This window comes from Falco naumanni, chromosome 3 (genome assembly GCF_017639655.2).
Source record: "Falco naumanni isolate bFalNau1 chromosome 3, bFalNau1.pat, whole genome shotgun sequence".
NCBI lineage: Eukaryota > Metazoa > Chordata > Aves > Falconiformes > Falconidae > Falco > Falco naumanni.
In genome coordinates this window covers 9,930,953-9,956,887 of record NC_054056.1, presented here as the reverse complement: position 1 = coordinate 9,956,887, position 25,935 = coordinate 9,930,953, and the positions used below count along the sequence as shown (strand labels likewise).

At 48.3% G+C, this 25,935-nt stretch overlaps 2 protein-coding genes across 6 annotated transcripts; one reads left to right on the top strand and one right to left on the bottom strand.

Annotated features, from left to right (window-relative positions):
• The first annotated feature begins 1,815 nt into the window (after positions 1-1,815).
• Positions 1,816-25,465, top strand: MAD2L2 (mitotic arrest deficient 2 like 2). Of its 3 annotated transcripts, XR_005826844.1 has the most exons (10): positions 19,241-19,339; positions 21,209-21,260; positions 21,485-21,603; positions 22,122-22,193; positions 23,073-23,173; positions 23,295-23,389; positions 23,476-23,549; positions 24,565-24,657; positions 24,967-25,215; positions 25,316-25,465. XR_005826844.1 is itself a non-coding variant. In XM_040586547.1 (9 exons), the coding sequence occupies exons 2-9, from the start codon at positions 21,221-21,223 to the stop codon at positions 25,006-25,008; spliced, it is 636 nt and encodes a 211-aa protein (XP_040442481.1). In that variant the 5' UTR covers positions 1,816-1,933; positions 21,209-21,220; the 3' UTR covers positions 25,009-25,465. The 3 variants fall into 3 exon arrangements, 2 of the variants coding, with proteins under 2 accessions (XP_040442481.1, XP_040442480.1); XM_040586547.1 differs by lacking the exon at positions 19,241-19,339 and adding an exon at positions 1,816-1,933 and having other exon boundaries at positions 24,967-25,465; XM_040586546.1 differs by having other exon boundaries at positions 24,967-25,465.
• DRAXIN (dorsal inhibitory axon guidance protein) lies at positions 5,120-19,215 on the bottom strand. Of its 3 annotated transcripts, XM_040586541.1 has the most exons (8): positions 19,019-19,215; positions 18,548-18,627; positions 11,524-12,002; positions 9,981-10,168; positions 9,334-9,445; positions 8,888-8,977; positions 8,552-8,641; positions 5,120-6,507 (listed from the first exon to the last, which is right to left on the bottom strand). In XM_040586541.1, exons 3-8 carry the CDS (start codon positions 11,978-11,980, stop codon positions 6,395-6,397), a joined length of 1,050 nt encoding a protein of 349 aa, XP_040442475.1. In that variant the 5' UTR covers positions 11,981-12,002; positions 18,548-18,627; positions 19,019-19,215; the 3' UTR covers positions 5,120-6,394. The 3 variants fall into 3 exon arrangements, with proteins under 3 accessions (XP_040442475.1, XP_040442477.1, XP_040442476.1); XM_040586543.1 differs by lacking the exon at positions 18,548-18,627; XM_040586542.1 differs by lacking the exons at positions 18,548-18,627; positions 19,019-19,215 and adding an exon at positions 15,001-15,123.
• Positions 25,466-25,935: the final 470 nt, after the last annotated feature.

The window sequence follows — 25,935 nt, the reverse complement described above, 5'->3', positions numbered from 1 at the left end:
TGTACAGGACTTAGCGGCTTTGGTGGGGGAAGAGAGAGCTTTTGTGGACACACCAGTGCTGTGACAAAAATGTGAGGAGTGACAAAGAGACTCTCGGTAAAAAGCAAGGTGTTTGCTGTGCTCAGCTGTGTCATGCCATAACCAAGCCAAGCTGAGGTCAGTCGTTGGGGCTGAGCACTGGAGTCTCCAGCCATGTAGCTAGAATGGCTGGCAAGTACTTGGTTGCTTCCTTTGGCCCTAGATTTTTCCCTGCAGCTAGATGACTGAACTTTTTGCCTAAAAGCCTGGTACAAATCATGAGTTCTTCATTTCTCATTCTGAAAGAAAGCTTGTCCCATTTTCAAGCTAGGGAAGTTGATAAGTGATCAACCTGACCCCGCACAGTGCTGCTGTAACTTATCGTTTCCTGCCCAGTTGACGATAGCAGTCTTCTCCCCAAGTATGGCAAATTAACTAACAGAATCAAGAAGTCAGGATGACACCTGACAAACCCTCCCTTGCTTGCCCAATGTATCCTCTACTTGTCTGCAGTGTAAGACTACAGTGTTTTACTGGGTCAGTTGCTTTCTTGACATCATTTATTCTTACAGAAAAGATGGGACCCCTAAGGAATGAGCAAGGAATCAGAAGTTCATTGCAGAAGCTGAATGTGGAAATGTATGAGTCATCCTTCAATCTCATTTCCAGTTCAAGCAGTGCAAGGTTATGCATGAAAATTGCGCAGTGTTGAACCAACACTCAAGACATTCTCAGACAAGCCACAAATGTAGTCCTTGCTAGCCTGTCCTTCACTGCACCCTGGGTGCTATTGACTGCTAGTGTGCAGCACGCTTGAAAATCTCCCAAGGCAAAGTATTAAATGTCCAAATGCAACAACCTAGAAAATGCTAAACAGAGGAAGCTGTAGAACAAAACTGACTGGGTTGCATAGTTCAGAACAGCAGTAAAAAAAAAAGAAAAAGGCTGTGAAAGTCCCCCCTTCGGAATCTCTGAATGTGCCACTTCAACAGATGAAAGATTGAAATATAACTCATCTATTGCCACATGACACATCAGATGAGACTTCATTTCCATTTCTGTGTCTTGCAGAGAAGCATGGCTTCTATTCACAGAAGTAGTGGCATCAGATGGGATCAATGGTTAGGGGTCCCAGTAATGTCAAGGACTGGATTTTACCCTAAAAGAAGATGTAACACCAAGGGTGGAGGGAAAGATAAAGAGAGACTTTGAAAAGCCATATTGCTGGCTCATTGTTTGGGTGCAAAGTGCAACAGGGATGCCCTTCTGCCAGGATAGGTATCTATCAAAGGAGAACTGTTTGTTATAAAGACAAATTCCACTGTCCCAGTTTAAGTATGAGCACTGCTTGGATGCAGCAGTATGTGGGCGTCTTTGCTCCTTTCAGCGTTCTCACTCAGAGTGAGACAAAGTCTCATTATCATTTATGCAGCATGAGCCATAATTTGGATTGATGTGACTGCTGTTTAATGCAAAGCATTCGTTTCCCCTTGTACAATAAAAGTACTTAATTTTGTTCATCAATGTATTGTGCAATTAATTCAGCCCTGCTTATTATAATCCTGGGCTTGCATGTCATGGACTCAAGGGACTTAGAAATGTCTTAATGATCTCATGGATATGAAAACAGTGAGAGCTATGATAGACATTATGCATTTGCACGTCTCTCACACCTATCTGATCTGGGGGGGGTGGCTCTTTTTTTTTTTTATCTCTGCTTTGCTTGTACCTTGTAAATTGTCTCTCTGTGTAACCTGCTGTCTCTGTTCCCTTCCCTAGGCTTGATAACTCAAAGCAACATAAACACGGTGAGAAAGATAAGCAGCAGCTTAAAGAAGACCTGCAGGGAGAAGCAGACAACCCAGGAGACCAGAAACAGGATACAGAGATTTTTCTGACTAGAAGACTGCTCCAGGTGAGTTCAGCTCACTGCAACTAATATCCAGCAATTAGCTGCTTTATGTCAAATATATCGGTGGTATGTCTTGTGCAGGCCGAGTAAAAACCTAACACACAACTGGCTTCCTTCCTGACAGCATAGAAGTGAGGCTAATAAGGCAAAAATGCTTTCCTTTGCGTTTTCAGGACACGGTACCCTTGGTGGGTAAGGTGATAGCAATTCCATGGGGAAGTAGAAGAGCTAATACAATTCCTCCTGCTGTCCTTATCTAGCCCGTGGGGATGGACACAAGCTCACCCCTCACAGTTCTGCCCTTCTCATCCCTCACTTGGGGTATAGTTTGAAGGTAACTAAAAACTGCAGCTGACACCAGTGCCTTTGAGTTGTGCTCCTGGCTACGGAGCTGAGAGCAATGAAGGCATCAGCTCAGCACAAATCCATATATTATCAATAGCACCTTTCTGAATAAGCAGTGGGGAAGGGCATAAAGAAGTTGTCCTTGGCTCTACAAACTCCCTTTTAAATCCCAATGGGAAATCAGCAAGCAGAAACATTATTCGGATTGGAGGGGAAACTGAAGGCATTTTGCAATGTCGGAGGGGAGCCTCCTCCTGCAAATTCACTGCAAAACAGTCTATGGCAAGATGATTTGGGGAGTGGAGAGGGTTACATTAATGTGATATCTTGACAAGCCCGCTTGAAAGTAATTTCCAGTCTCAGCAAGGAAGGGCTGCTCCTCTGTTTTTCTAAAAATCTAACTAGAGCTTTGAGATGTAATTGAGGGACTACTCTTCAAGATTCACTGGCACTCTAGAAGGTGAACTGACATACAAGGTTTGTGGGCTACGTATGATAACACTGAACATTCCAAGAAAACAAAAGGCCTCATTTTTCCTGGTAAAAAAGATATAAAATTTCCTGGCTTTATGTAGCAGAGAGTGACTGGCATGGTGGTATAGCATGGGTTTGAAATTGAAGCACTTTCACAGACTGTGGATTGACAACAGGGTGATTACTGGGGGCAGGGGGAGGAGAGAGGGTTTCAATAAAACACCCCCAAGCTAAAATGAATGCAGACTATTACAGACCTGAGACAGAATGATTCCCAAGTGTTTTAATTTGTGCTTCCACTCCTTGTCTCTCTTGCAGTCATCATTTTGGCAACTGCCAGCAACATCCCTGAGATTCGGCAGCATTTGCAGAGCAGGCAGCTGCTGAGATGATTATGTCAAATCAGCACGCTGTCCTTTCTTTTCCATGTCTAATGATTCTCACCCTTGGAGAAATGGTTTAAAATGATGCATAACCCTTGGACTCATTGTGAGGCTGCTAACAGCAGTAGCTGTAGAGCAGGAGTTTGGGTGGGACTCTGTCACTCACCTTTCTTGTATGTATGCCCTGCAATTAACTTTAAAAATTATTCCACAGTGCCCTGCTATGGCTGGTTTGGGCCTGATCCAAAGTCCTTTCAAGACAATAGAATATCTTGCAACAGCTCTGGCTTAAGCTCTCTGGGGGCAATAGAGAAGCTGAGCTTGTGTGAATTCTTAATTTGAGTTTCTCAAACAATCAGTTGAGAAGAACATATAAATCAAGACTTGCTTGACATTTGTGTCTCTCTTGTTCAGACCTAATGCCCCCAAAGGCAGAACTGTCACTGACTGCACTGTGACTGGGAGATACTGGGAAGGAAGGGGAAAGTTGCTAAATGTAACCCAGTGATACTATCGCTCTGCAGCTGCTGTCATGCCCTTGAGACAGCACAAAGCAGCACTAAAAAGCTTTGCTACATTCAGAAGTGGGATGTATTTGTTGTAGAAATGTTGCCCTAGGGTTTTATATCACAGGCTGGTATTGCATTCTACACCTTAGCATGTTATTTACTCAACAGCTTTCCTTTGCACTGCAGTTGCGAAGTCAGTAGTTGATCTGGCTGATACATAAATTGGGTTGTCTGATTCTTTTCACACTGCTGTGGCTGTGCAGCATGTGCCTGGTGCTGCTGCTCACCCTTTCTGCTTCACCTCTGCAACATCATAGTTTGATTCAGAAAGAACAAATCTCAGTCATGGGCTCTTTTTCTGAAACTCCAGTGTGAACAATCAATCCAGTAATCCTGTGACTTGATTTATAAAAATTAACTCAATTTGTACTGACCTTACACATTTAACTAATCCCACCAATCAAGAATGATCTGTTCTTTATATTCACAGTTAATAGCAAACCTAAAGCTGCAAAAGCAAGGGCTGAAGAAGCAAGCCTCCTTTTGGAGTCTGAAAGCTGTGGCTTAAAATTCAGACTTGCTGCTTAAACCTGCTTGTATTTCACATGATTTGCACCACAGCCTTGCCCAAAACACTGCCCAGGATCCTACAAGGATTTTGTGTATTGTATGGGGCAATGAATACCTGGATCACCAAGGATAAAGACCCCTGCAAAATTTCCTGCTTCCTTTCAATTGCACAGTTCCAACCATATCTCAGTTGCTATACTGGAAAGCAGTGTGGTATCAAAACCTGGCTTTGATAATGGCTGTGCACGTGATTCTCATCTGGTGTCACACAGACCAGGGTTTGAGAGCTCTGCCATTGACTGTGATCAATTAAGGCCTTTTTCCCTTTATGCTTCCACTGACAATAGCAGTGCCAGCACCACCCACTATTCTGCATCTGGGCTGAGGGTGAGGCTGCATTTCTCTCTCTGGGTTAACAAATTGTACCCCTGCTGCCATGGCATAGAGCTGGAGCCAAACCACCTTTCTTTACCCCTGCCTTTTGGGCTAAGACTGTAATGCTGTAAGCAGAAATCGAAATAGCTACATCCATCCCAGTGGCAGGTTTTGCCTAAATGCTTCTTTACAAATTCCTCCTTTAGTGTACCTCCCAGCAGTGCAGGTGTATGCGGGTCAGAACTAATATTGTATTCATAGTGTATCTCTGTAGTCATGACTGGGCACTCATCACATTAGAGGCATAAACTATTATGCTGGCAGCATTTGAGTGAATATACAATGCAGTAACATTACAACAGAAACAGGAGTGCAAAATGGAGATTTGCCTACCTAAGTGGAACATGGAGTTTTAGGGAAGCAGTATAAAGAGGAGTCTGACCACAGCACCAGGATTAATATTTCTGTTCCTACAAAAAGTGCTCCACGTTCTTGAATATAAAAGGCTTCAGAGCTGTCTCTCACCAGAAGCTAAGGTATTGGGGCATTAACAGTAGAAGAGAACATCTTTACCAGCTAACACTTTTACCACAGGTAGCCTGTGTTGCTCCAATGTATCACTGAAGTCAGTAATATAAAGAAGTTTTAAACATCTGGATGGCTATACCGGGCAGAAACTGATTGTTAGCTGCAATTTGAGTGAGGATACAGGGAAGCTTGGGTCCTCAGTTTGGGTAGAGAAATTTTCCTACCCAGTGGCACAATTGCTCTGTGTGATTACCTGAAGTCATCAGTGCTACCTGCTGGCCAACTGCCCTGTAGGCCTTTTTGGCTCTTGCCACATCCTTAGGTGCAGTCAAAGAAGTGGAAGAGTTGCACAAAGGCTGTCTATCATATCTTTATTTACATATCATGGAAACACACATGCAACATGTCACAGGATTAACTACAGTGGAACAGCCTGTCCCTAACTCCTGTTAACCAAAAACTTTATTTTTGGCTCACTAGGAAAACTATCACTTCCCCAGAAAGCTCCTAAAAATAATCATTAAAAATAACAGACTTGGAAGGATAACTAAATGAGTGAGAGCTGCAGGCTGGGATGTCTTGCCACATCCTTGCAGAAACCAGGTGGTTCTCTGGAAGCAAGAAAGGAAGGAAGGAGTGGGACTGGGTGGTCCCAGAGAAGACAGGTAGGAAGCGGTAGGGCGTAACAGCTAGGGAATGTCTGTGCATGAACAAAGGATAGACAAGAGCTCTGTCAGAGGGTCCCCTCCCACCTAGGCAGCCAGCTTCCTGCTGATCCCATCTGTTTCCCAATTCCCATCTTTGGTTCCACCTGGAAGCTACAAGTTTCCTATCCTCTAGGAACCTCTGATCTTTAAGGAGGATCTACCTTTCTTCTCAAGCAATAATTAAGGGGTAAAGTTTAAGCTCACATCCCCTTTGACCTGAAGGATCTTTCATATCTTGCCTCTGTTGAGAGGAGGAGATGAAACTGCAGAATGTTTTCCTGCCAGGACCATCAGACCAGTAGTCATGATCATCTCTTACTAACAGGGAGAGGGGGACCCAGCTCAATGGCAGGAATGTGCTGAGGGAAGGGAGCGGGGGGGAATGCAGTCTTGGTATGAAAAAGGCTGAGGCCACTCTATTTATAATTAACATGAGCTTCAGTCTAGTTGGAACCTGGCACATTCAGAGCCTGCAGCTTCAGTCATTTGCTTGACTTTTTCCTCTAATTCCCATTGCTAGGTATGAACAGTTTGACCCCAGCTCCTGACCATCCAGGCAGGAGTCCCACCCTCCTAAACATTAATGAATGATCCCTGCTCTCCGTTGGCTGATTCAGGCTCCACGCAGCGCCCTTTCCTCCGGGTCACTCTTCGGTTCCGGTGGAATTTGGCATAACAGCGTAGCCCTATGGAAAAGACATGCATAAGTGAGCAGGAGGGACCAGGGCTCACTACAGCAGCTGACATCAAACAATTAGCTCTGAGCCTCAGTTTGTGACAGGGCCGGCTGCTGTGGGGACAGTCCCGGGGCTGGGAAGCCTGGGCTGTGTCAAATGAGGTGGCAGAGAAACACCTCACATGGGCAGGGCACATTGCTTTCTGGGCCCTGATATTCTGTTTGGATCACTGTTCTGGTTTGGGCTTCATTGGCTCAGGCAGAAGGTTTCACTGGTTTTTTGAAACACCAATGAATTATCCTGATTGTTTCCAGTCATTTTATGGAAGCCCTGCTTGGTTTCCCCCTATTACTTCCCATTACTGTCTAAGTGATCTCTCCATTGGGAAATTACTACAGACTTAAGTGCAGCAGCAATGGCTAGGGAGCTCCCCTTGCTATTTATTTCTCTGAATCTTCAGGAGAGGAGGGAAACGACTTTGAAGCGTTATTACTGGGAGGTCTGATCCAAAGCTCACTGCTAATCTCCTTCAGTTTCTCTGGTTTTGATGCTCAAAGTGGAGGGTCTGAAGGAAGCTATCTGACATAGCGTTGGTGAATACTAAGGGGGTGGGGGGAGGCATTTTATTTATAAAAAATATGAGTACATATTCTCCCATGGCAGTGGAAGGCAATGGGAGCCTCTGGTCAAGGTAACTCATTGGTTTCTGGCACTGATAGATTTATGTTTCGGTCTCTGTTATCTGACTTTGTTACACTAGAATGCATAGCTCGTTGGGCCAGACAGGATACAGCCTATGTGTAAATAATTCTCATGAAAGCCCTGACTTTCAACAGCCCAGGATCTGGTCACTGGAATTGGCAGGGGCTGATTTGATCATCCTAGAAACTGCAACTCTTTCTACTTCCAGAGCAGGCAGAAGATAGCAACAGTGCCAGCACCCCCAAAGCAGGGGAGGCTGAGGATTTATAGCTTTTATAATGAGACAGCCCATAAACTGTCCTTGAGTACTCGTACACGGGAGACCTGGCCAATGTCACAGGTCACTGAGCAGCCTTTTGGAGTGCATGTCTCTGGGCTATGTTGAAACTGGCTACCTTAAAGTTGGGTTTCTGCCCCTCATTATCAATCCCCCCAGGGCAGTCTGGCCTCCCAGAAGGACAGCACACAAGATCAGAGATCTGCTTTTATCTAAGCATCTTGTCTATCTTATCTGGACCCTTCATCTCTGGGGATCTTTTTAATGCTACAGAGGATGCACATTTGGCATCAACTTACAAATAGTTCAAGTATAAAGCAGGGCCAGGGGCAGCCCTCGTTAGGCTTGCAAAAACAGTTTTCTAGGCTAATCTGTCAGAACATCACATCGTCTCTGATGAGGACCTTGAGGTGTTACACAACACGCCCAAGGTGAAGACTATTGTTTAACATTGCAACTCCAGGAAAGCAGTCTGTTTAACTGGTTAAAAAGTAGGTGAATGACCTGGTCAAAGTCACTAGGTACCTAACACAGGTCACAAAACTTGGCAACCCGAGTTTTGTTCTGGCAGAAAAGACCCAGTGGCTGGACCTGATCCTGAACATGTTTAGACTAGAAGAGTGCCTTTCAACATCTTCATAATGCAATGGTCTGTTAAAGGCTGCTGTGGATTCTTCAGAAACAGTTTTAAGAAACAAGAGTCTGTGTCATGCCCACGCCTATGAAATTGCTATAAGTTCAGTTGAAATTAACTCAGGAAAGCCATATTAGGCATAATGTTAGGTAAAACAAGGGTAGTGGTCCATTTTTGTAACCTGTGATACTTGCAAACACCATTGAAGTGTTAAAATATTGTGGCTTCTTCTGTTAGGCTTGTAGATATCAGGATTTTTGTTTTCAAGAAAGAAAACAAGACATCCTGGATGACTCAACGGTCACATTGTGAGTCAATGGCAGGGAAAGTCTAAGAGCAGCAGAGCTTGGCTCCTATTTTCACGTACAAACCACTATCCCAAGTCAATGCAGCCAACTACAAAGCCAGCTAGAAGAGAGAGAGCAAAGAACTGAACTCACCTTCAGTGCACATACAGTCATCATAACATTTGTTGTTAAGGCCTCGATTGTGTGGTTTGCAGAGGTGTTCACGCAAGTCACAGCAAGAGCCTGCAATGCAGAAACAAGGGTCAGCACAACCCATTTATCCCCTTCCCTTGTAGGGCTACTGACACCCATGACAGCGCATTGGTACAGACATCATCTGTTCCCACAACACGCCTAGAGAGCCTTTGCCCTTCCCTCTGCATACCACTTCCTATCAATATTAGAAATCAGGATACTTGTATTAGAACATGGGCTGAATTTCAAACAATCTCGTGTTTGGAGAAATGACTCTACCAAGCTGATCCTCACCTGGGAGGCAGTCAAGGTGATGATCACATGGCTCTCCTTCAGCCGTCACAGTTTCATTTCCACTGTTGGGGCTCTTACTGCGCCGTTTTTCTAAGGAAGAAAACAGATGCTGATAGAAAATTTCATGCTACTATTTTTAGTTGGGAGACCATGTAGTTCCAGGGTAAAAACAGCTTCAAATTTCAAGAGTTTGAACTCTAAACTTTCATAGTTTAATCTCCTCCCTATTTCTCAACCCTCCATCTATCATTTCTCCTCTGCCCTGAAACTATGCATCCAAAATGAGAAACAATCAGAAACTGAACACAAAACACAATCAGCATTGTGCTTTTTCTCTCTTTCTCCACCACTATGATCTCACATCCTTCAGCACATCTGCGAACACTAACCGTGGGACAAGTCTTACAGAATGGTAATTTGGGAAAGAGGACAGGGAGGTTTAGCACCTTTCTTTTTAGCAGATGGCCACATTTCTGGTTTGAGATCCTCATAATCTGTCCAGTCAAAGAGTGCCATATCTAGGGTGGGCATCACATCCCCATCTTGCCTGAGGCGGGCCTGCAAACCACAAGAAACCAAACAGACAACAGATTACACTTCTGTAGTGACACTGAAGTCTTAGCAAATTTTTCTGGTGCTTTTAGATGTTCAGAAGCCTTTATGATCCCTCCGTTCCTGCCCCATCTTGTCCACTGAGGATTCTTGGCATCTCATTTTCAAAAGGGAAGAGCTTTCCCTTGTTGCAGCTGAAGGCAAGAGGGAAGTTTCCACTGCTTCTATGTGAGGACAAAAGGTGAGCAAGGAGCATTAGGACATGCTGCCTCTCCAGCCACGTGCTCCTGCTGCCTCTCTGGTCCTTGAAGCTGAGTGAAGACGGCTAGCTAAGGGAGAGGTAGGGCAGGGAAGAGAAGCAACTAAAGGAACCATTTATGAAGATGAGGTGTTTAGATGTCTCCAAGACAGAGCGCTGTCTTTGAGGGAGGGCTTTGGTGTTAAGCAAGCACTTTAACTGGAAAAAAAACCCGAAACCGGACCTCATCTGCAGGAGATTTCTGTCAGCGTCAGAAGTACAGTGCAGTTACTAGCTCTTTACCTGTGACCGTGGTGATGTGGCTGGAAGAACAGGAGGCTCTTCTGTGGAAACAGCTAGTTCCAGTGCAGTGATGAGGAGCATGGTGGGAGTCAGACTTGTAGCTTCCTCTGCCTGAAGGTTTTGAAACTGTTCTTCAAAGCTTTCAGGTTTCTTGTACAAGGAGCTTGGCCCAACATCAGGAGTCTTCCCTGCAGAGGGCAACAGGTACAGTAGCATTAGCTTTTTCATCCCTTTTCTCCCTGTGTGCCATAGATTTGAGTGAAAGGAATTCAGATTTCATCCAGCCACTGGCCAGTGTTCCACCACCCTGAGCTGCTGTTTAGACCAGTCATATGCTACTAAACTAACTTGATAGGCCAGATCCAGAGTATATGCATCTTGATTTTTACACACTTAAGTGTGTAAAGCGTGTAAGATACATAATCATACCTTCTTGAAGATACGTCTATCTCTTTCTTAAGTAGTAAAGGGTTTCTTCTTCTGGTCTCAAGAGTCCAAAATGCACCTGTTCAACCATTTTTAAACCAATGGATTAAGCTGCTGCAAATACCTGTGAACACACCCTTATTTGATTTTAGTAGTGGGTTATTTCAATTTAGCTCAAGTCAGGAACTACCTAACCTGAAAAGAAAATATCTTCACAACCTGATCCCTGCTTTTCCAAAGTATTAATTTAAATATAGACCTGAAGTTAAACCAAAGAAACAAGTCCTGTTTTGTAGCCTGAAAATACTGCTTCAAAACAGCTTTGTTCCATACTCTTCTATATTGCTCAAGTTGTTTAGTCAATCCCCCGAAAAAACAATAGAGTTTTTCTTACTGATGCAGGGAGGAGTGATAGCTGGGACTTAGGGATACTGACACCCAGATTGTCAAATAGCATAGACTGACAAAACTGCCTGGCTTTCACAGAACTAAAGATTTACCATTACCACACTGAGCATACCATACCACAGAGACACATACCCACAACTTGACCTGCAAAGGAGCAGTCCCAGTCAAAAACAGGCAACATTTTGAAGCAATTAGTGCAGTATCACATATGCAAAATGTATATTTTTTTGTAGTTCAGCATAAATGTAGACCAATACAAGCTCTGATGAGAGGAAACTGACCTTCAAGCAAAGTAGGGGTTTTGTATAATTTGTAATTCTGGTCATGTTTTGAAGTCAGTGGAGAGACTAATCCTGGCTTAGTTAGACATGTTTGCTCATAAATTGAACCATTTGCTAAAAAAGCAAAAAACTAAAGCAGGCCACCCCAAAACAACCCCTCAGGTCCTAGGAACTTTCAGAGTCCCCCTGTAAGGCAAACCAGGTCATTTTCACAAAATTGCAGCCAGCAGTAAAAACCTCTGGTTCTGGAGTTCCCCTTTTTTCTTGTGCCTCTTTTGTTTGGCAGATTTCTCCCCAGAGCAGGCACAGATCCCACACCCTCCACACACCCATGTGGCTCAACCACAGCTGCATCTTCTTGCCCTCATACAAGTGACACTCATTTCCCAGGGACCCAACAGCCTCAGCTTCCCCTGGAGCTCAAATACCTCTGTGGTGTTTCAGCCTGTCCCTGCGGCTGTGTCGGCGATGCTCTCGGTTCTGCTTCTTTCCTCTCTCAGACCCAGGGGACTGGTTCTCCCTCTCAGGATACGGGAACTCAAACCCCAGGAACACATCCTTATTCTGTTTCAGGGCTGCTGGCTGTCCCTCTGCCGCCAGCTCTTCCACACCTGGAGCTCCGCTACCCATTCTGAGAGCCTCTTCCCCAGCCAGCTGCCCTCTAGAAGGCACGGCATGGACCCTCTCTTTCTTGGCCAAGCCATGCTTGTGGTGGTGTCCACTTCTGGGCTGCTGCTGCCACATCTCTTGGTTCTGAAGATGGTTGTTGTTCTCTGGGACATTTTTGAGCTTTGTGCCAGGGTCCAGTGAGACTGCAAGACTGATGTCGGAAAGAACCAGCACACACAGGAAGAGGAAAGGAGAAAAGGTGGAAGAAGTTGCCATAATCCTGGGTGCTCTGCCTCACCTGCAATTAAAAAATAAAAGAGGAAAAAGAAAAAGTAACTGACTTCTAGAAGCTGTAAAGGCAAGCAAGATTCAGACTTAGGATACTTAGAGGAAAACAGTTATGCTGTCCAGAGCTGGAATGGAGTTTTTCCCTCCTTGGTTACCTCCTCCTTTCCCAACCCTGGTTACAGCAGCTGAGACACACGTGCAGGGCCTGCAGGGCTGAAAGGTCCCAGTTTCATGTGCAAATGAGGGCCATCAATCAGTAGGACATTTCCCTTTGATTACTCACAAGCCCCCCTACCCTCCCATTCACAGCCTACCATCTGAGGGGCTGGGGAGGCTGGCTCCTGCCGGCCACAGCTCCGGAGCCGCCCGCACAGCACCAGCTGTCTGGCTAGGGCTGCTTGCTGCCAGGTTGGCATCCTGGGCCTGGCTGGCACGGGCCCCTCCTCACAGCTGGTTTCCTTGCAATGAAGATGTCAGGATGAACAGAACTGGAGGCAGATGGTGGCCTCACAGGACCAGCAACAGCCCTGAGCAGCTCAAGGCAGGGAGACATGTGCATGCACTCACATGCCGCTTCAGGGTAGCTGTAACTGGTCAAGGGAAAAAAAAAACACACTGGAAATTTTGGAATGATACCTCACAGCATAGCAGAGAGACAATATCTGCTGCTGTCAGCAGAACAGAGGATGCTGATCTAAAGATCAAGGGGCAGGGAGGCAGTCTGAGTTTTCTCTAGCTTGTCCCACTTTCCTTTCTTGACCCTGCACAGGTCACTTCAGCTCACCCCACCAAGGTGAGCCTGTCACTGCAAGAGGGCAATTTAAGTCCAAAGAACACTGAGACTGAGTCCCTCAGCACAGTGGCTGCAGACTGTTCTCATTCATTCTGCTCCACTGTAATATTTCTGAGGGTCTTCCTTCATCCCTGTGTTTGTGTAATAAGACATGGCTTTGGGACACTGCACAAGTCAGTGCTTTCTCTAAGTCATTCTCCCCTGTCCTTTCCCACAAAAAGGGGAAAGGGTTTTTTCAGCATTTCCAGTGCAGTCTTTCACTTTGGGGTAGCTTTCTTAGACTGTCTCTCTCAATCTGGGCAGCATGAAGGCATTCTTAAAGCCAGAGTTCCCTGTGACACTGACTGTCAGAAAACCAGGCCTATGCTTACATTTGAGAAATACTGTCACAAAGTTACAGCCACAGCTCTTCACTCAACCTCCTCCCCATTTTTCCTGCACCCAAGCCCCCAGCTGCACCTCATTTCTATCTGTCTGTTCACCAGCTGAACTGTATTGCTGCAGAATTACAACAGCTTGTACTCTTTCCTCCACACGCTTTGCTGCTCAACCAGCCATTGTCACCTGTGAAGGGCAGCAGGTAACATCCTTTGAGGCCAATCTCCGTGCCTTTTTGTGGAGCTGACAGGACACACCCTAAGATAGCCTTGCTTTTCTTTTCTTTCAGCCTGGGACAAGGGTGGAATGTCTTGAGTCAATGATAACTGCCATCATAGCAGCCCCAGCCTTGTAGAGCATCTGGGGAGTTGAGAGGGAGATGTCTTCATTCGCTTAACTGAAAAGCCTGCTCACTCACCAGACAATTCTGCTTTTCCAAGATTCATCTCTGTTATTGCTCAGAGCCCAGGAGCAAATTTTCAGTTCAGACCTCCCCTGGAAAGAGGTAGGCAGCACAGGGGCCTTCTCTTTAATGCAGCCTCTGAAAAGCAGGTCTTTCTACTGGCCACAAAGGACAACAAACTCCTACTTGAGGACTGATTTGGGAGGTGCTGCGTAGCTCATTTGCTGAAGGTGTAACACTATGAAGTGGTATTTTATTGGCAGCTACCTGCAGCAAAGGAAAACCAGACCAAAAGCTAAATCTATTAAAACAACACTTGAAGTCCTGCTTTAAAACCAATGGAACAAATAGCAACCAGGCGAAACGCAAGCTCTGCGTCCACAGTCTTTGTTTTTTCCTAGGATTTTCTGTTTAAGAACCAGGCAAACTAGCTGGATCAAGGCATCACTCAGAACAACTCAAAGAGCTAGACACAGCGTCTTACCTTTTCATCTGTAGGCAAAATACCAAGAGGAGAGAAAAAGTGCAAAGAGAGCGCGAGGCAGCTGTCTCCAGTCTCACTCACAGAGACACAGGCCCTTTGATGGTGAACCTGACAGACATATTAGCTGCAGATTCTGGTTTTCAGCAGGAGCTAGGAAGCAGCTAAATGCTGCAGGGCAGTTAAACAAAAGGTCTGCTTCAAAGTGTAGGGGGCATTTATTTAAGCTGCCTAGCTGTCTTGTTGGCATGACACAGGATGAAAATGCAGCTAGAGCGCGTGGGTTGCCTCGTCTCTGCACTGGCTGAGAGGGCAGGCTAACATGCTGTGTTCCTGTGTCACTGGGAGTCTTGCGTTAATAATGCAGATAAGTACCTGTACTGCACTATTGTCCAGGGAGAGCTGAGCTGTCCACCAAACCAAAATGGTGCATGGACAAGTTTGGGTACCTTGGGTTAATGTAACACTGCTGTCCTAGAGGCACAGAAGCCCCAGCCTTCTTTTATCCGCTTGCTTCCATGCCCTGATCTATCTTTAACGTCAGAAACCTCTTCCTACCTCCTTCCTTTTTCTTACCCTTCAGAAGCCATTAAAGTCATACTTCCAAAAGGCAGCTAGACAGCACAACAGCATCCCTGGTACCCCTTAGTGCTCAGGTTCCTCAATGTCTGAGCACCCAAGTAAATTCCACCCTCTCCTCTGCAGGACCACAGTCCACAAAAGAAGCCCTGGGTTTGTTGCTGTAGGTGACAGTAATGCTCTCACACTGCTGAGGCACCCTTTCTCCAAAAGCTGAAATTCTGCCCTGAGACCTATGCCAAGCAGAAAGAAGTCTGACTTCGTGAGGAGATGCCTTTCCTACACTGATCTAAACCAAAACCACATTATGAGTTCAGAATCCATCCGCTTCTTAGGATTTGTATATTAATAAAGGAAATAGCTGAAGTACTTACCAAGTTAAGCTACCCCTGTAGTTCTTCACAACGCGAGACCTACATCCTCCTTGCTCCACCCACAGCCTTGCACTTCCTTTATATAACCCCAGGATTACAAGCCACCTGCCTTCTGAGGTAGCAAATCTGCCTACTAACAAGAAAATGTGCGAAGCACAGATAAGGTCTGAGAGCTACCTAGGGTGCCAGCTCAGGGCTGATGAGTGAGTTGCAGTGCTGTCTCTCAGCTGCTGTTTCTTATCCATTTCGGGTTAGTAGTGGATGGTCACAATCTTGTACGGGAAATTGGAGGTGGGAAGGGGTTGCATCTTGGGTAACTTTCCCTGTGGGCAGTCTCCTCTGGACTTGTGATAAAATTGCTATTACTCAGCTCTCCGCTTGTAATTCTGCAAGACAGCCACAGACTGAGCAGATACACAGAAATTCAGGCAGTCCTATAAATAGGGTTATATCACCTTGGCTCTGAAATAGGCTCTGAAACCGCTCCTGCTGCATTTGTTTTGTATTAGACAAAGCAGGAACTTTGTCTACATACTCAGATTCAGACATTTAGATTGTCTACATATTCAGATTCACATATCTCACTTAAAACATGATACCTGACAGTTCTAGCTTTAACTTTTCACATAGGTTCTTCATGTCACATCCAAGAGGAACAAAACTCTTGAACCCAGAAATAGAGAATATCAAGATCCTTTATCACCCCAGAACACAAATGATGCAGTTTGTATGCTCGAGGGCTGAACCAAGCTAGACCCCAGCACATACGCTGGGCCAGATTTGGCTCTGATAAGCTCAGACTTTGGCAGGCGTGCGTAAAGATTTCCTGGGCTCCAGACAATCCCAAGCTGCAGCAACAGACAAACTGTATGTGCATCTACATGGGTGTTGTGTGTATGCGCGTGTGTGGCAGGGATGAGGATGATAGACAATAAACCCAGTTTTGTGTGCCAGGCTCCCTGTAAATAAGCCATAGGGTGATGGATGGGCTTGGGAAGGCCTGAAGCAGAATGGACAGGGTAGGTTCTATGGTGGCTGACATGCAGAGAGCTGGCTGGAGCCAGGAGGATGGCATTGTGCAGATAAATGAGATTGCACTTCCCTGCTGGGTCTCTTTCCATCTGTTTTTCTGTTTCTGGAGGCAAATGCTGGGAAGCTTCACAAACAATCTGCTAAGAGACCTTCCCATTTCAAAGGGGTCTCTCCCAGCTTTCTAGGGTCCCCAAAAGCAGATAGGTAATCTTATATGCACCCTTCTCTTTTCCTCCCCAGGGCAAAAGCAGTAGTACTTTTTCCTCTCCAATATTTCTTGCACACTCACATAGTAAACATTTTTTTTTTTTTGCTGCTGGCCCAAACATCCTTGGGATAACAGAGCAGCAAAGTCCTCGGCTCACAGGTCTCCAGTTCTTTTGGGTCCCTTTTTGGAGCTGCCCTCCTTTCTAAGGTTTCCTGTATCCATCGTCACCTTTCCTCCCTACCTTGCCATTCATACATATCTGACTCCACAGTTTCCTTGTCCCTCGTGACTCTGTTTGGTGGGAGAGTTCCCCTGTGCAGATATTTAGGCTAGGCTACTCGAATCCCACCCCCACCCCACCCCCCTTTGAAACATCTGCTTTTGTTTGCCTGTGTTGTTTTCTCTCACAAATTCACTAATTGCACTAATGGCACAAGAGACAGAACATAGAGATTCAGGCTTGCAGGGGGTTGAGTAGCAGCTGTAGCTGCCCCTGTGCTTCCACCAAACATCTCCCTGGGGCAACTCGTATCCAGTGGCTACTGGAAATTCGTTGATGGTCTAGAACTGGGGCTCTGTTTTTGCTGACCCATTGGCCCAGGGAATCCCTTCCCCTCACCAGGCAGCCCTGGCCGACAGACTGCTCTCTGCCCTCCTAACCACTGAGGACAGAAGTGGTTTGTTCATGCAGCACGACCTGGGGAATACCCTTTCCTGCAGTCCAGACTTGCGAGTAAGCTGGCAGCTTGTACTTGCCACGAAGTCACTGCTAAGCTCCAGCACCCTGGCGCAGATGAACACTGGACACCTTGCAAAGCCTTCAAGTCACTATGTGCCTCGCGCCTTCAGCCTCAGCCATGCCACCCTTTCCCCTGTGCCTACCCAGACCTGCACAGAGAGCTTCGCTGTGCTCGGTGTCCGTGTGTGAGCAGGGAGCGCGCAGCACCAACATCCTCCAGGGACCGAGCAGCCCAGCAAGTCCCCAGCAAGTCCCGTATTGAAGGGGAAGAGGGGCACATGCATGAATATGCAGAACCCTCTGCTCTGCTTCCCTCTGGGACTTCACAGAGTGGCTGACACAGCCATCATAGGCGACCTGCTATCAAACAGAGGCTACTCTACCCAATAATGAGATTAAAATAGCAATGAGTCTGAGATTAGCATCCAAGATATAGTCGCTTGCTGTCAGCACAGCAGAGGAGACTCTCCAGTTTAATGCACAATGCTTAGTGACAAATGAGACACAATCAATAGAAAAAGGTCATTGCTCACCCGGCTGGAAAGCACCCGCCAGTGTGACAAGGAAGAATGGGGGCAGATTTGGTCCGATCTTCGGGGTCGGGTGGGGGGGGGGGGGAACGGGACACGGGACGGGATGGAGAGGGGAGAAGCGGATGTGTCCCGACTGGCAGAACAGTTAGGCTGTGCTTTCAACATTTTTCCTTGCATGTCATTCTCACTTTGAACCAAACGTGTAGGATTAATGCCTCCTTCTGTAAGGGAGAGGAGATGGGAATACAAACCCATTTCCATTAAACCCTCTGGCTGACGGAAGACTTCAGGTGTGAATTGGATAAATGTCACTTAAATCCGACATGATGAATTACTAGCTGTAACAAACCATTAACTGATGCCAAATTGATTTAATTCAGAAACGAGATCTCACTTCTATCAACAGAGGAAGAGCAGAGAATCACCGGTGGGTACCCAGGGGCTGGGTGCACGGCAGCGCGCGGCTCTGCCAGCACAATGACTCGGTGGGAAAGGCTGCCTTCGCCCCCGGGCCACCGGCCCCCCAGCTCTGGCTCAGGGCCAGGGCACCCCGAGGGTGGGCGAGGGGCTCGGCAGCCACCTGCGGGGGGGCGACCTCTGTCCGAGGCGACTCGGCTCCCCGGGAGGGAACCGCGCCTCGGGAGCTCGCGCGCAGGAGCCCCTGAAGCAGCCGGGACTCGCAGCAGGGTGGCGGGACGCGACCTCCGAAGACCCCCGCACCCCCCACCCCCCCCCTCCCACCCGCGGACGGTGCTGCCCATGGCGCCGGGGGGCAGAGCCCCGAGCCCGCTGCCCGCGCGGCTGCCTGGAGGCACCGCGCACCAGCGCTGCCCGAGCGCGGCTGCCAGCGCCCGGCAGCACCGGGGCGGCGGTGCTGGGGGTCCCCGTCGCCCCCGGCCTTTGTTTCCCGCGGGGCGCACCGAAAGTGGGAAAGCGCCCCCCGCCGCTCCCCAGCCCCCGCGAAAGCAAAGGGAAAGGGGCTAGGAAGCGCGACCCCTGCTCCCCGGCCCGGCGCGGGGCGCCAGCGCTGCCTACCTGTCGGGGCTCCGGGGGCGCGCCGGGCCCGGCGGGCAGGGCAGGGCAGCGGCTGTGCGTGCGGCAGGAGCGCGGGCAGGCTGCGGGGCAGGGGGTGTTCAGACCCGGCAGGAGGAGGGGGAGGAGGAGGAGGCGGAGGAGGAGACAGGGGGAAGGCAGTGGGGGAATGTGGAGGAACTGGGGACGCCGGGAATCCCGGGGGAGCGGGGTGCATGGTGCGGGCGGAGCGGGGCTGGGAGGGGCGCGGGATGCTGCGGGGGGTGCGGGACAATGCGAGGGGCGCACGGTGCGGGGTGCCCGGTGCGGGGCGGGCGGAGGGGTGCGGGGGTGCGGGGTGCGCGCTCCCGCGGGGGCCGGGGCAGGAGCGGTCCGTGCCCCGGGCGGGGGCCGGGCAGACAAAGGCCGGAGACAAAGGCGGCCCGGCCCGGGGCGGAGGGGGGGTGTGGGGTGTGCAGCCGGGCCCCCGCTCACCTGCGCCGCACGGCGGGGCGGGCACGGCGTCCCCGCTCCCCGCAGGGCCCCCCGCGCCGTACGGGAGCGGGGTGGCAAACCGGACCGGGGCCCGGCGTGCCCCCCTCCCCGCCGCGACGGAGGGGGTCTGCGGCCGGGAGCCCGCGGGGGCGGCTGCGGGGGGCGCGGGCGCGGCGGGGACCGGTCCATGCCCCCGCCCCGCCGCCGCTCCTCCCGCCGCCAGGGGGCGCTCGGGCCGCCTGCCGCTCTGACGTCACACGCCCGCGCCGCCGCCCGGCCACCCGCGCTGGCGCCGCGCGTGTGCGGCGGTAACGGGCAGCGGTGAGGGGCAGCGGCGGCCGGGGGGAGCCGGGGCGGAGGGGGCAGCCGGGGCGGGGCAGCGGGCTCCCCTGCGGGCGGGGCGGGCGGGTCTAGGCGGTCACGGTCACGGTCACTGGGGATCCCCGGTAGCACGGAGGGCTGTGCTGAGGGGAGCCCTGTTGCGGGAGCAGCGGCTCGGGAGTGCGGGCCGGAGCCGCGCGGCGGGGCCGTGGTTGTGGGGCGCAGCCAGGTGACTGCTCTGGCGGGGGTCCGTGGGGGGCAGCTCTGCGTGAGGGGGGTGAGGCCTGGGTGAGGCCGTGGCCCTCAGCCTCTGCAGACACCGGTGGTTACGCTGCTCCGGTACGGAGCGTCTGTACAGATGGAGTCACCGCGGCTGGGGTGCTAGAGAGATGCTTCGGTATCTTAAATTTTATTTATTGTAGCCAATCGCTAGTATTCCAGGCAGTCATTGTATCCAGTGGCAAGGTTCTGATCTCAAAAAGGAGAGGACAGTAGCTCCCTGTTTTGTGAAGGCTGAATTTACTCTTTGTAGGCCTGAAAACCGTGGCTCGTTGCAGCAGACGCAGGCTGGAACCTGGGGGCTGAGCGGCTGGCTGGGCCGCCTGCGGCTTGTCGGAGGGCTGTGCGAGACCCCGGTGTTCCCAACGGAGCAACAGGCCCGGTGCTGTGGCAGCACTGAAAGACACGGTTTAGGAACAGTGGTGCTGCCGTTAGTGGTTGGTTTGCATGCACGCAAGGAGTATGGCTAAGGCAATGAGACAAGACTCGTTAAAATAGAAAATTATACACACAGTAGCTTGAAATGTATTAAAGCCTGGGCTCTACCGTGTAAGCGGAGTTGGAAAGTTGAACGGCCAGCTGTTGGGTTGTTGGCACGCGATACTCAATTTGGTACAAGGATGTGCTGCCCTTTACAATTGTCACAAATTTCAGGCTCCCTGGGGGAGCGGTCATGACATCAACCTGTCAGAGCTCAAGCAGTGTCTGGGTGATGCACTTAGTCATGTATTTTAGTTTTAGGTAGTCCTGTGAGGAGCACAGAGTCTGACTCCATGATCCTTATGGGTCCCTTCCAACTGAAGATATTTCATGAACCTGCATGAGAGATTCCACGTTAATTATGCAGCTGTGCAGGGTTTGGTGTCCCTGGGAGTAGAGAGAGACTCTGGAGCTGGTGGTGATGGACAGCAGATGAGAACCTGTGTTGTGTAGTGTCAATGGAAGATGTGGATCCTAGCCCGAACAAGCAATGTTTCACGGTGGTGTGAGATTAAATCCATAAAACTGAGGAGTTCTTGTGTTATAATAGGACATAGGGGTTAGAAAAGGGCTATGGTCCAGTATGTTACGAGAACACTTGTGTGTTTTTTTTAAAAAAAGTATTCCTTGTGCTACTAAAAAGTGATTGTCTAAACTTTCCTGTGTCTTAGGAATCCTGAAGTCTCCAGTCCTAGCAAATTGTATCAAAAAGGGAGGGAGAGAGTGAGGAACTGTGAACTGGACAGCTTTTTGCTTTTTTTTTTTTTTTAATTAAAACCCAGTTAAAAGCCCCAGGAATTAAATTACTCATCATCTATCAGTCTGAGGTGTGAGCCAGAGCACAGCAACAATGCCGTCTTTGCATTTTTGCAAAGTTTTTGCACCGCAGGTGATTTCTGACGATGTATTGTTGGTTATGGAGGGTGCTTAAACCTTGCATGTGGGCCCTGCAGATTTGTCGTGGCAGTGTTCGTAGGCTTGTGAGTAAGCACAGAGAGCACTTTGTTGGGTCTGAGCACAGCAGCACTAGGGAATGGATGGCTCCGTGAGCTGACTGTGTTAATAATACAGGGGCCAGAGGATAAACATTCCTTTTGTGATTGCTTTCAGGTTCTGGGAAAGATGACCACTCTCACGCGGCAGGACCTTAACTTTGGGCAAGGTAATGCTTTTGCTGAGCTGCAAACCAGTATGCCTGCACGGCCTGTCGGTGCATGAGCTCGTGGGATTGTTGGAGGGTTGCAAACTTCTGCAGCTAAGGGGAAGCAGGTGAAATTTATGCAGGGAAAAATGCCTTAAAAAAAATAAAATTCCTACGAGTACATGGTATTACTCTGCACACTTCCCCCCCTCCCCTCTTCAGCATCCTTTACTTTTGTTTTTCAGTGGTTGCAGATGTTCTTTCAGAATTTCTGGAAGTCGCTGTGCACCTTATCTTATATGTCAGAGAAGTTTACCCTATTGGGATCTTTCAGAAGAGGAAAAAATACAATGTACCTGTCCAGGTAGGAGATTTTCCTGGAAGCTGACAGCCACGTGGACAAGCAAAATAGCAGGGATCAGTCAACACCTGAACAAACTAAATCACTTGCAGAGTTTGTTTTAATGTGCAAACTCATTTTTGAAGAGAACTTAGTTCCTGTCAAAAGGGAAAACAGCCCTGTGGCTGAGGATACAGCCGTACTCATGGAACAAGCAGATCATGGACAACAGTAGTAGAAGGCTCCCCCAGCTATGTGCAGTAAGGTAACATGAAAGCATGCTTCCTGGGAAGTAGAGATGGTTGGAATATGCTATTCCCAATATAGTGCAACTGTGTGGGTACAGTGATCTGCCTCAGCTAATTAACCCTTCCATGAAAGAGTTACTGGTTTGAATTGGCAACTCAGTGGTGAAAAATGCTATTTGAAATGTGACTCAAGTGCCTGGTAACACCCTGGTGCTTCTGTTTAAATCTTGCCGTGTAGTATTGTCCTGGTTCACGTCAGAACGCAGCGCTGACTGTTCCCTGTGTTTGCTACAGATGTCCTGCCACCCGGAGCTGAACCAGTACATCCAGGACACGCTGCACTGTGTGAAGCCACTACTCGAGAAGGTAAGGTTATATCAGGGGCCTGGCAAAAGTACTGCAAGTGGGTTTGATAGAAAGCAAGAGAACATAAATATTGCCTTCTTTACAAATTTAGCATATACGATATACTAGCTGATAAAGTTACTAACAGAAATAAAAATAACATCCGTAAACTTACTTTGCAGTCGAGACCCTGCCTTACTGCTGATCATTGGCATTTAGTTGCATCCAATACATGCACCTGAGGATATACATCTATATATTTTCAGTTAATCATCCTACATGTTAACTTAATGTTCTGCTTTTGAACATTTTAAGTGTGAGCACCTGTCTGGCAGAATAGTTGGAACGCTTTGCTGTAAGCCAGCAATCAAAGGCAGTTTCAAACTCTAGGTTTTGTAAGAGAAAGGTGTGACCATATGAAACATTTCCAGATGTAGGATGCTGGCAGATTTTGTGTTCTCTGCTCTTTACAGACAACCCTAACGCACATTTAGAGACTGGAAATAGGTCGATTTTACATTGCGGTGGTACAAAGCTGCTGTATTTGGCCATCAGTCTAAGTGTGTCTTAACTTCTTCCTCATTGTACGTTCCTGAGTGATGCAGTGAGATGGCTGTACATTTTCTCCTTTGTTCCAAAACCGTATCTAGAGAAGCATACTGTTTTGTGTACTTCATCTCCCTGGGCCTTCCTGATAAGCCAACATCGAGCAAAAAGTGGCTTTGCAAAAGCATTTTTTTCTGGTCAGCAAGAAATCTGACAGTGCTCAGGCTTTGGATAACTGCTGGTGCTCTGAGCCACAATAAGTAAGCATACTCCCAGTTTACCAGAAGCATGCAAAGTGCACTGGGGGTAGAAGACAGCTTGTTTTAAGGCAGGTATTTTTCGATCTTCTTGCAGAATGACGTGGAGAAAGTTGTAGTTGTAATCCTGGATAAAGAGCACCACCCTGTGGAGAGATTTGTCTTTGAGATCACCCAGCCACCTCTCCTTTCCATTAGGTAAAGTTTCCCTTGCTGCCTGCCCAGGGTGTCCCACACCTGCCTCTGCAGAGCTGCTCTGGAGGCAGCTCCAGGCTGCAGCGCTCTGCTGCATGCCAGTAACATGCTGTCTCCTCAACAGTTCAGAGTCCCTGCTGTCCCATGTGGAGCAGCTACTGCGTGCCTTCATCCTGAAGATCAGCGTGTGCGATGCTGTGCTCGACAACAACCCCCCAGGTAGACATTGCTTGACTTAGACAGTAGGCAGCGTCCGACCCTCTGCTGGTTGTCCCCTGCTCTGGAGTCTCCTGTTTCTCTTGCAGGTTGCACCTTCACGGTTCTGGTTCACACACGGGAGGCTGCCACACGGAACATGGAGAAGATCCAGGTGATAAAGGTGAGTGATTGTGAGCAGCCGAGCAAGCTGCAGAGCAAAGTCTGGAAGTTGCAGAGTTTTGGCCTCTCTAAGGCTAAGGCCACTGGGTGTTTTGAAGTCTGCTTCACATGATGCACTTCACAACTTTGCTATCAGTATGTTACAATGGTTCCTGCTGGTGAGGTGACTGAGCACATTCACCACAAGCTGGCCACAATTGCAGGCACTAGCTGCTTCAATGTCTGACCAGATTGTAACAATACTTCCCACACAATGCCTGCTCAGCCACTTGAAAGTACTCTGACATATAGGTACTTGAATTTCATCAACAACAAAAAAAAGCCCTTGTCCCACATCCACTATGTGTGGGTGGCCGATTCTTTGTAAGTAGCAAGGAAGACTAAGATTCAACTAACTAGCAGGTTTGGGGTACACAAAGACATTGTATCTTGATGATAAGTGGGTGCAAATCTTTTTTAAAGCAAGATTACTTTTTTTAAGAATCCTTGCTTAGGTGCAGGGAAATGTATGTCCCCTGAGCCAAGTTGTTTTGGGTGTCCTGCACAATAAATAAAGCTAGTGAAGTGTAAATTGTTTCAAAATGGAGGTCTGCTCTGTACTGCTTAGTAATGGAAACTGGTAGTGTAGTAGGCCAGCCTTTAAACTTGCAAAGCAGGACAGAAATCCACGCTCTTGAGTGTTTTGGAGTTTCAGTTAAATGCTGGTTAGCGAATAGAGCATGCTAGCTTAGGACAGCTAAGAGTATCCTTTAAAGAAGTGAGATGTCACCTTTGGAATAAGTACAGCAGGTTAACATTACAGTTTGATGCTGTAACCGAAGATAATTATACAGAGTCTCAGGGCCACACGTGCAAGTGTTAAGTTTTGCTGTTACGAAAGGTTTGAGTTACCCTTTTTTCCCCTCGGCCATTAGATCTCTCATTCACTTAATGCTGACCTAGTGCTGAGAAAGAGCTCGCCTTACAGCGTCTGCCAGCCCCTCTGCAAGTAAAATGCCTTCTGTTCCTGCCCCCAGGATTTCCCGTGGATCCTCGCTGATGAACAAGACGTGCACATGCATGAACCCCGGCTTATTCCCCTGAAAACAATGACATCTGATATCTTAAAGGTGAGCAGAGCGTGCTGGCCCAGGAGGTGGCTGAAACCGCGTGTAGTTCCAAGCTTTGTCTGCTCTGACACCAGCACTGCAGTTTTCTTTAGGGCAACCGTTTTAATACTGCTGAGCAGTAGCTTAGTCTTGCCAGTGCCTGTGCCAGTAACCAACACAGGGCAAGGCTTCTCGTAATAAAAAGGGAAACGGGGTTATGGGAGGAGGTACAACCTCTTCCTATTCAGCCTGTTGCAGACACTTTTTTTTTTCCATTCACCAGTACCCACTGTATATAAAATGGAACTGATGCTTGCTTCTCTCCTCCAGATGCAGCTATATGTAGAAGAGCGAGCCCACAAAGGCACTTGATTTCAAATCTTCCTTGCCTTCAAGCCTCATCTGATCTTCCAGTGGAATAAGATCTCTCACAAACCATACCTTGACAACTGTCTCTTCAGCTGGCCTTCTGGGTGAATGTAGAGCAGCTGCTGCCTCTTTATTTCAAGTGCTCTTACCACTGTATATAGAACTGACTTGGAATGTGGAGCCAGAGCCTGTTCCCATGTACATTCATGTGTGAGTATAGGTTTTGTTACCGTGACCCCCTGGGGGCAGGATATAGGCGACTGCAGCGTGCAGCTCGTGCTTTGTACAAATCTAGTTCTCACCTTAATAGGGCATCTCCATTGCCCACTGGTGGTGATACACAGCGATCTGTTACGTGCTCCGCTGCAGCAATGGACTCGTGCCGAGGGTGAGTGAGGCCTTACGTAGTGTCTGTCCACTGTGACTGTCCTGAGTAGTCTTCAATAAATATTAAATTTTACCCCAGTTGAACCAGGCTGAGTTCTGTCCAAATCAGCCTCCCCCCTGAAATGACGAAGTGTATCTATCTTGTGTGGAGCTTTCTGTTCCATGTGGGGCTTCCACCACTTTTCCGTACCTTTTCTGGAACACATGTGGAACCTGACAATCCCTACGAGAGCTTGTGCAACCTCAGCCTCTCCCCTTCCTGTGGGAGAGCTTTCTTCCACAAGTGGCATTAATGAGGTGGGATTTGTCTGCCCAGCAAGGACGCGGGCCAAACGTCCTAGTGCGAACAGAGAACAGCCAAGGGAACTGTGGTTAATCCTGCACCTATCAAAGCAGATGGAAGGCCTCAGTAAAAAGTGCAAGAATACTCTCGACTGAGGTTGTGCGCTGCTTTAACAGTTTATATAGGGTTACACTGGTCAGTACAAACAAAGTACTCTGGTAGTGCGAAGGTAGTACGGAAAAGGCCCAGCCCAGTCAAAA